This window comes from Sinohyriopsis cumingii, chromosome 11, assembly GCF_028554795.1.
Source record: "Sinohyriopsis cumingii isolate HCF-2022 chromosome 11, ASM2855479v2, whole genome shotgun sequence".
NCBI lineage: Eukaryota > Metazoa > Mollusca > Bivalvia > Unionida > Unionidae > Sinohyriopsis > Sinohyriopsis cumingii.
In genome coordinates, this window is record NC_142971.1 from 87,481,005 (window position 1) to 87,491,009 (window position 10,005).

At 35.3% G+C, this 10,005-nt stretch overlaps 1 protein-coding gene across 1 annotated transcript; it reads left to right on the forward strand.

The window, feature by feature from the left end:
- The first annotated feature begins 2,758 nt into the window (after positions 1-2,758).
- On the forward strand, positions 2,759-8,840 carry LOC149788916 (F-box/LRR-repeat protein 14-like). The gene has a single exon (XM_089975050.1). The coding sequence runs from the start codon at positions 2,774-2,776 to the stop codon at positions 4,031-4,033; it is 1,260 nt and encodes a 419-aa protein (XP_089831176.1). The 5' UTR covers positions 2,759-2,773; the 3' UTR covers positions 4,034-8,840.
- The last annotated feature ends 1,165 nt before the right edge of the window (positions 8,841-10,005 follow it).

A 10,005-nucleotide genomic window follows, 5' to 3' on the forward strand; every position in this document is an offset into this window, starting at 1 on the left:
TGCATTTTCCCATCACACGCTGAAGCAGCTAACCTTGGGTGTCCTGGGCGGGTATTGAACCCACGACTGAACGCTATACCAACTGAGCTACTGCATTTTCCCTGCAGTGACGAGGAAAAAGTCTTATTATTTCTCCATCATCATGTAGTGTATGTATGTATGTATGCATGTATGTATGTATGTATGTATGTATGTATGTAGGTATGTATGTAGGTATATATGTAGCATATATGTATGTATGTATGATTATGTTCCCCATCTGAAGTTGTTAATATATATGGTGATGGTGGTGGGTGGGTGGGTGAGTGGATGTTCATTTACAACAGGAACCAGATTACAAATAAGTGTTGTCTAAAACAATAGATATAAATGGGGGGGGGGGGCCTTCAAGGGTTATCATGCATAATTTCTCCCGTAACGTGGCTGGTCGTAGGGTCGCCAATGATGACTCTGCGACAATTTCTCTCCTTTTTGCCCTGTTTTCCACTTCTCTTTGAGATTTTGCGAAGTCCATGGCTGTCCTCACTTTGATGTTATCCTCCCATCTTTTGACTGCTTCGTTTTCTCTTTCCACTCACTTTGCCCTTTAGGATTGCCTTTGACAGGCCAGTTGAGCGTGTGACGTGACCATGCCATCTTAGTTTTCATTTCTTTACAGTGACGAGTAAATCTCCATCTGATCCGATTGCACTTTGGATTCTTATGCGCACCTTCTCATTAGAAACTTGGTCTAAGTGTGAGATCTTCTGGATCCTTCGATAACATCTCATCTTTAAGGCATGAATTCTTCTCTCTAGTTCTGCTGTCAGGATCCATGTCTCACATGCATACCGGTATATGGACATGACGAGGAAGTGCATGAGCTTGATCTTGGACCCAAGCGTGATGTTGCAGTCCTTCCAGATAGGCTTCAGGCTAGTCAGTGCAGCTGTTGTCTGCCCAATCCTGGAAAGAGCACCAGGCACGGAACCTTCATCAGAGGCGAGAACACCTAGGTACTTAAAGATGTGTCCAGCTTCTGTCCATTCACTCTTATTTCCTTTTGGATTCTACTCGGATTGTTTTCCATTAGCTTCCATTAGCTTTGTCTTTTCAGCGCTGATCCCCATCGTATACCTTAGTGATTCTCAAAGGATGAAACGCTGAAAAGGAAGCTTAGTTTTAAACTTGGCTTTCACGTTGTCACTAAAGATCTTTTACTATGGATTTCAAAATTTACATACAAGTTTTTGGTCATTACACAAAACCACTGCAGCCACTGCCTATATAATTATCTGATACCCAGAGAAAACTTTTGTCGTATTTCGAGCTTTTGTATAATTTTTACTGATGTCGTTTTCAAATGTCTTTGATTGTTTTGAAAGTCTGTGGACAAAATAATAAATACAATTTGTGCGCACGAGAGCATGATTTAGAGATAAGAGTTTAAAGTTGAGGATTATTGTGTTTTTCTTAGTGAAGCAGTGCATGCCACACCCTGTCCATCATTACACAAGGTTGCTATCATAAACATTAAAAATACTTTACACTGACACATCAAATTTAGTTTCAGAAAAGGTTTTTATTCCCGACGAGTTGTCTAATTGCAAGGGAAATAACTCTTCAGTCATAGTCCTTCAAAGTTGAAGGATTTAATGCCCTTTGTATCTCTCTCTCTCTCTCTCTCTCTCTCTCTCTCTCTATATATATATATATATATATATATATATATATATATATATATATATATATATGTGTGTGTGTGTGTGTGTGTGTGTGTGTGTGTGTGTGTGAGTGTGTCAAGGTCAGTAGGAGAAATGATGCACCTTACCACTGCGTCCATATGTACCAACTTGCATATTTGTATATGTACATGCCTTGTCGTTTATCTTATTATAGTTCCAGATTACATCATTGTAGGATGTGAAAAGAATTTATTTGTATATGTGCAACAGTTCTTAACATATGTTAAAATCTCCTGCCACCCATAGGCTATCATGACTGAGAGGCTATGGTACACGACTAAGTCCTGCGTTATTTATATATTTAACTTTTATTCCACATTTTGCACACAGAAAAGAAGTAGTACAATACAATATTTCTAAGTCGTAAAAATAAACTAAATAAGTATACGTTTCTTTCCTTTATTTACATTCGTTTGCCTTTCATGTGGATACAGTCAACAGTCAAATCGTTGAAATTTTATCTGTTATACATATAAGATCAATTAACATTCTCGTCAACAAATTCTTGTGTTATGAGATAAATTTGTAACATACTTTTAAAGTTGATTAAAGCATGAGTTTCTTACCTGAATATTTTCGAGATACGTGTTGTTGCTGCTGTTGTTATTATTATTATTATTATTATTGTTGTTGTTGTTGTTGTTGTTGTTCTTGTTGTTCTTGTTGTTGTGAGAAGGCAGGAAATAGGTAAACAATCATGCCTAAATATTAAAAGACAAAGAATGATAAATGTATGTGGAAAAGTAATCAGTTCTTTGACGTTCTACGGCATCCTCGTGCAGCTTCTTATATAACAAATTTGTGATCGAGGACAATCAAGACATGCCTAATCTCATATCTCTGCCGTAAACTAGGATATCTAAAATACCTTTACGTTACAAAAGAATTTCCTTGTAGGCTGTTTTTAACATCCGCGTTTATTTTTTTATTTATATTTTATTTTAGCGCACACGTATTCCTCTGGTGTATTGCGTTGACCAATCAGAGGAATGCTTACAGAGCTCCTTTCAATCAAAGTCACGTGAGCTGTAGACATTGGCAAGGCCAATATGGAGGATACATGTACCTCGCCATGCGAACGGCAATATGCACACATATCTTGTCTTTTCCCAGAAATATTAACGATAATATTTAGCTACCTGGACGTCCGAGACAAAGGCAGGGTAGCACAGGTTTGTCAAACATGGAAAGACGCAGCCTATAATCGGCGAGTGTGGCGAGGCGTAGAAGCAAAGTTGCACCTGAAACGTGCAAATCCCTCTTTGTTCCCGAGCCTCGTAAAACGTGGAATTAAAAAGATTCAGATTCTTAGCTTGAGAAGAAGTTTAAAAGATGTAGTGGTTGGAATTCATAATTTGGAAAGTTTAAATCTAAGTGGTTGTTTCAATGTGACCGATATTGCCATAGGGCACGCGTTTTTCCAAGAGTTCCCGTGCATAACAACACTGAACTTGAGCTTGTGCAAGCAACTAACGGACCGCACTTTGGAACGAATTGCGCAGTTTTTGAAAAATCTGGAATGCTTAGAGCTTGGAGGATGTTGTAACATCACAAATACTGGTCTGCTGCTAATAGCATGGGGACTGAGAAAGTTGAAAGTACTTAATCTGAGAAGTTGTCGGCATATCTCGGATCATGGCATCGGGCATCTGTCTGGTTTAAGCCACCAGGCAGCACCGGGTACAGTAGAGCTTGAACACCTTGGTCTTCAAGACTGTCAAAAACTGACAGATCAAGCGTTAAAGCATGTTAGTGTTGGACTTGTCAGCTTGAAAACTATCAACCTCAGTTTTTGTGGGAGTGTTACAGATACTGGAATAAGATATCTAGCCAAAATGCACAATTTACGAGAACTCAATCTTAGGAGTTGTGACAATGTTAGTGATATTGGACTTGGGTATCTGGCTGAGGGAGGATCAAGGATAACAGCACTTGATGTTAGCTTTTGTGACAAAATTGGTGACCAAGGACTACAGTGCTTGTCACAAGGGTTATTTAGTCTTCGTAGCATAAGTTTGTGTGCAACTAATGTTAGTGACGACGGAATTTTAAAGCTGGTGGAAACACTTCACGAGATAACAACCTTGAACATAGGCCAGTGTGGTCAAATCACAGACAAAGGATTAACAGCTATCTCAGCAAGATTGAAAAATTTAGAATCAATTGACTTGTATGGGTGCACAAGAATAACAACTGTGGGACTGGAAAAAATTATGCAGCTTCGTAATCTTACATCGCTGAATTTGGGGCTTTGGCACAGGGTTGATTCAGCAAGAAAACCTCGCAATCAGTCAGCTGTGATTAGATGAGAACTGTTTGTAATATCTAGATTGAATGGTAGTTAATATATGAATATTGTCTTTATAAAGCCTCAGAAATTCCCATTTTTCTTGGAGTAAGTTTATTGAGACACAGGATCACAATTATCCAGATATAGAGAACACGTGGGGAAGGTGGGTTGTTGTTACAAAAATTTGCTACTACCTATAACTTCATTATGTGCAAGTAAACTTGCCTAATTGTATGGACCTGTTTATAGAACAATTAGCTTATTTCCATTGTCTCTAAATCAGAATTTAATTCTGTACATCCTTTTGATTCTAAACTTTAAAACTAGTATTATAAAAATTTAAAATTGTGGAGAGAAAGAGAACATTTTTATATATAGGTTTTAAGCTGGCCATATTTAGATGTATTAGTTCCTTTGTGCTGGCATTGGACAATGTTCCCAAATGGAAAATATTACAGCCCTATGAAAGGAAAAGATGTTTTATTGTGTGAATATCTGATCACTCGAACACATTAGATATTTAGACGAGATTGCTGATATAAAATTACATTTAAAATGGTGATAGATAGGAACAAGGGTGGGTTTAGGGTCAGTATGTGTTCTACTGTTGAATTTATGGTTTTAGATCAGTTATACTTCCTTGTGAAAGTGCAAGGTTTTGCTTGGGATTCCCATTAATTTGTGATAATCTCCCCTTGTGTATCCCCTCATACCATTGCTGACATAAAAATATCATTAGAACTGTTACTTAAAGGGTGTTGTTTAAAGCCGATATAATTCTACTGAGTACCTAATGATCATTTCACATCTTGTTTTCAACTGTTAAAATTGTAGGAATTGATACATATGCATATTTTTTGTCTAAGAAAAAAATTAAATACTAACAGCAGTGGTGTTGCAGTTACTCTTCAGTGACTGATCAATTTTGCCCAAGAAAGTGGTTCGTGCTGACACGTCCAACTGCAGACTGCACAGACCCAGATCAGTCATCACATAATGCCTGAGCTGCTCTGGATCTATGCAGATTTGTTAAGATTAATTGGTAGAAACAAACAACATAGACCCTAATGCACCTTATGAGACGGTCAATCAGGATTGATACATTTTGAAGTTGAACTTGCACAAAGTATGTATGATAAGGCTGCAACATTTTTAAAAAATTCTAAACTTGTATCATGTACTCAACATCCTATGCAATGTTGTTTAATTGAACTTAATTGAAATTTGATTTTCTTCCCTAGAGGCAAAACAAAAATGTGTGTTTCTGGTTGCAATGATTTTAAAACTAGAATGGGCTGGTCTTTTATTTTTTTAACATTTTATATATATTTAATGTGATTGCTTTTTGTGCCATAGGGGAAAAGTGCAAGGATCAGCATAGAGAAATTTGGACGGTTGGCAGACTGGAAACACATATTTTGTTTGTCCTGATAGGCTTGCAGCTGACATGAATGTATATGTAAACCATTGACAGTGTACATGCTGTACCTGACTAAACATTTGTTTGTTTCATTTGCTGTGCATTGTTTTCATCTGTTTGTAAGTAAAACATTGACAGCGTACATGCTGTACCTGACACAACATTTGATTGTTTCATTTGCTGTGCATCATTTACATCTGTTTGTAATTAAACCATTGACAGTGTACTTGCTGTACCTGACTAGACATTTGATTGTTTCATTTGCTGTGCATCGGTTGAGTTTTTAAGTAAACCATTGATGGTGTACATGCTGTACCTCTCTCAACATTTGATTGACTGACAGTGTGCATGCCACTTCGCAATTTTCAAATATTTCATTAGCTGTTTGTCATTTACCTCTTATTACAACAAGATTCATTTTGTTGAATGTATTTCAATCTTGGTACAACATCCTTGGGATTGTCTTGAGTTTATTCTTACTGCTACATATATATATATACATGGTGAAAAAATAGAATAATGCTACTGGGCAAACCACCTGGATATGCAATCAGCTAACAATAGATTAACCATATAACATATTCATTGCAGGTTAGAGCATGTGCCTCAGATGCAGTAGGTTGTGCTCGAACTCTGTCCAAGTCGTACCAAAGACTTATAAAAAATGGTACTAACAGCTGCCTCACTTGGTGCTCAGCATTAAGAGGTTAGTGTTGGGACTGATCGGCTTGGTATCAGGATAATGTGTCAGGATGGAACACGATGCTGCATGCATGTATGCAGCATGATGCCCTAATGCTAGACATCAATATTAACTGCCATAATGCAGACATCGTAGCGATGTGACTGATATTTTCTTAAAGCTACGTTAAAAATCCACATTACACACACATTCGTTGCAGTGTTTCCAATTTTGTAAATGTCCACAGGCAGTAAACTAAACTAAACCATTAACAAATACAAATGTTGCAATCTTTGCGTCACATGCCTTTCTTGGGAAAATGTACCCAGCATTATTTGATGCCTAACAGTCAGCACTGTGTGATAACTTTAAGTTGTTATCCAATGTTAAAGGAGTTCAACATTATGTACATGTATTTTCATTTTTTTTTTAAATTGTCTTCTTGCCAAATCTGCCACATAAACAATGACTTCAGTTACATAAATTTCCCAAATGAGACCTGCAAAAGGTAAACAATTGAATATCTCTGATCATATGTAATGTACATGTATATGGTGTGGATTGAAAATCCAGTTCTGAAAATGTAAAATAAAGAATTTCTTAAGAACTTTTAAAAGATTAACAAGAAAATGTTACTAAATAGTAGAAAACTGAGCTGTATGCAAGAAATTATTCTTTTGGATATTTCAATACCTGGCTTAGTATTAACTGCATTTATATTTTTAAAAATTGAACTTGTCCATGAAAAACATGGACTTCACATAACTCTTTACCTCATAAAGCAGTTACCCAGTGAAGCACGCTATAGAGAGAACACCTGTTACCTATTCAACTCCATATGCATAGGCCTGCCTGTTAACTGTTAAGCAATATAGTGTATGTTACACTTAACAGCAATTTTAACCATTTTACATTTTTGGTACACATCTATTATGTATTGAAAAATTTAAGAGTAAAGTCCGATTGTTATAGCTATGTAATTATTTTTCACGTAAGAATTTTGTATGTGCTTTAAAATCTTGAGAGAACTCATTCACCATCATGTCAATAAGGCCGCGTGACCAACCGTAGCTGCCATTTCTCATGCTCGAAATTTACAGGTAGTTTTTTGTCTGTGTCTACATCACTAAGTCATCTGAATTTGATAATTTGTAAAAACTAATTGCTGCCTACATCGATATCAGAGCCTTTACCTAAGTTATTGAATCTTTCATAGTTGTGATTCTAATCGTGAAAACTTTGTAAGTACTGAATGAAATCCGCGACCTCCATTTTGGAGAGTGGAGATTATGACCCAGTTACTTTAAATAGCAGATATCATGCAGAGCATAAACAGTGACCATGTGATCTGATGTAATTGTCATTCGCAGAAATGCATGTAGTATCTAATAAAGGGGGAGGGTACCCGAAGTAGGTGCTATGTAAACCTGCTTAAAATGGCTGATGTTCACAGCAGGTGTCAAAAGGCATTTCCATGCGAATGGAGTAGAAGCATCAAAAGGCGCTTCCATGCTAATGGAGTAGAGGTGTCCAAGGACGCTTGCATGATGTATAGGGTTAAGGCAGTGACAATTTAAATTTTACATATTTTAGATAAAGGTGAACCCAAGAAATTAGTTTCATTTACATGAGTTGCTTCGATAAAATGTTAGTAATAACTTTATTATATTAATGTCATTGGCCTATAGTTAAACGTCTTCTGTTGAACTTAATGAAGTATTTATATACCTTTGAGTCCTTCATTTTTCTTTCAGTTTTGCTAGAATTACTTCATATCCTTGTATGTAGAATGTGAAATTGATGTACTTAATCCCAGTCCAAAGATTTGTTGGCATTTTATGCAGAATTTTATTTTTCATTATTATATGTAAATTATACAAGAAAAACAGATGTAGTGTGGTCTATCAAAACTGTGATGCATGTTTGATAGCAAGGAATAGCTGGATTTCACAATAAATATTCAGTCCGTTAAAAGTTATCTGAAACTGTAGTTTGGCTTTATTTAGGAAATATTACTTGCAGAATTTAGTTTTTAATTTTTTTTATTCAGATTTATGATCTAAATAATACAAAGCTTCAAGGTTGATTGTGTTGTTCCTGTTAAAGTAAGTGGGGGGGATATTCCCCATATTTTATGTGTACATGTCACAATCTTTAATTTTCAGTTTTATGTTACTGATTGTTGTTTATAAAATTTAAACAGAGGATGAATTTCAGTGCCAAATGGGCTAGAACAACTATACAGGGAAGTAAATGTAATCTTTATGAGAGCTGTGACAGTATGTAGTAAGAATAACTTTCAGGCTGTCCACTTTATGACTTGTTTTAACAAATTCTGTGGTACTTAAAAAGTTTACTTTTTGGGACATTCTTCCCCAAATTATCCTTGGGGAATTCATAAGCAAATATTATAATTGTCATCTCCTAAGTATGTTGATTATTTTTGATATAATGCAAATGTGTTCAGTTGTTTGAAGAATTTAAGAATTACATGTACGTGATCTTGCCGTTAAAGTTTGGATTGGATGGTGTATTGGTGCAAATAAATACAAAGTATAATATATATTGTTCATGTGAATGAAATAGATGCGATATGTCTAAGAGTAAGATGAATTATTATTCATATCTGTAATTTGTAATGCTGCTGGTGCTGTGAGAACAAAGTGAGATAATTATTGTTACCGGTATTTAATACAAATAAAAGTTATAGTTTATTACTGAGAATTGGCTGTTTTGTCTTTGTTTATCTTACATTGGTAAACCTTGTGCTAGTCATGACATCAGATTCAAGATGAACTTGTTGAATTCAAGGGAAGGAGTGCAGTATGATTGTTTTGGTATACTGAAATATTATCTGCCCTTGAAAATAGAAAAAATTATCTGCCCTTGGAATTGCAAAAACAATAACTTGAATAGAGTTTCAGGCTTGATGCTTGACCCTTTATCCCCCCCTCAAAAAAAAAAACAATTCTGCTACTATTAAAACGTTTATTATGAGCAGGAAAGACTTTTGACCCAAGGCAAAACTACACAATCCACCAACTTGAGTGAACTACAAAAAATGGCAAATAAACCATAAGGGATATTGTGATCTTTCTATTTGACTTTTGTCTTCTCTGTGATAGCTGAATGGAGTTTAAGTTAGTAACTGGGAGGGGTGGAACATTTATTATGCCATTGGTCCATGGGATGAAGTAGAAATGTAAAACTCGAGAGTTAAGTGCTATTTTCAGTATGTTCTTGCAGGAATATGTCTGTAATGCTTGACAAGTCATTTGAAAATTTAATGATTGACTATGAAAAGATGTGAAATGCTTCAATCTTTTATCTTTTATCACTAAAATTTGGAGGGCATGAAGATTGTTATTTCATCTTGTCCTAAATGATCAAAAATGTGAAGATTGTTATTTCATCTTGTCCTGAATGATGAAAATGTGAAGATTGTTATTTCATCATTTCCTAAATGATGAAAATATGAAGATTGTTATTTCATCTTGTCCTGATTGATGAAAATGTGAAGATTGTTATTTCATCTTGTCCTAAATGATGAAAATGTGAAGATTGTTATTTCTTCTTGTCCTAAATGATGAAAATATAAAGATTGTTATTTCATCTTGTCCTAAATGATCAAAAATGTGAAGATTGTTATTTCATCTTGTCCTGAATGATGAAAATGTGAAGATTATTATTTCATCTTGTCCTAAATGATGAAAATGTGAAGATTGTTATTTCATCTTGTCCTGATTGATGAAAATGTGAAGATTGTTATTTCATCTTGTCCTAAATGATGAAAATGTGAAGATTGTTATTTCATCTTTTCCTAAATGATGAAAATGTGAAGATTGTTATTTCATCTTGTCCTAAATGATGAAAATATGAAGATTGTTAT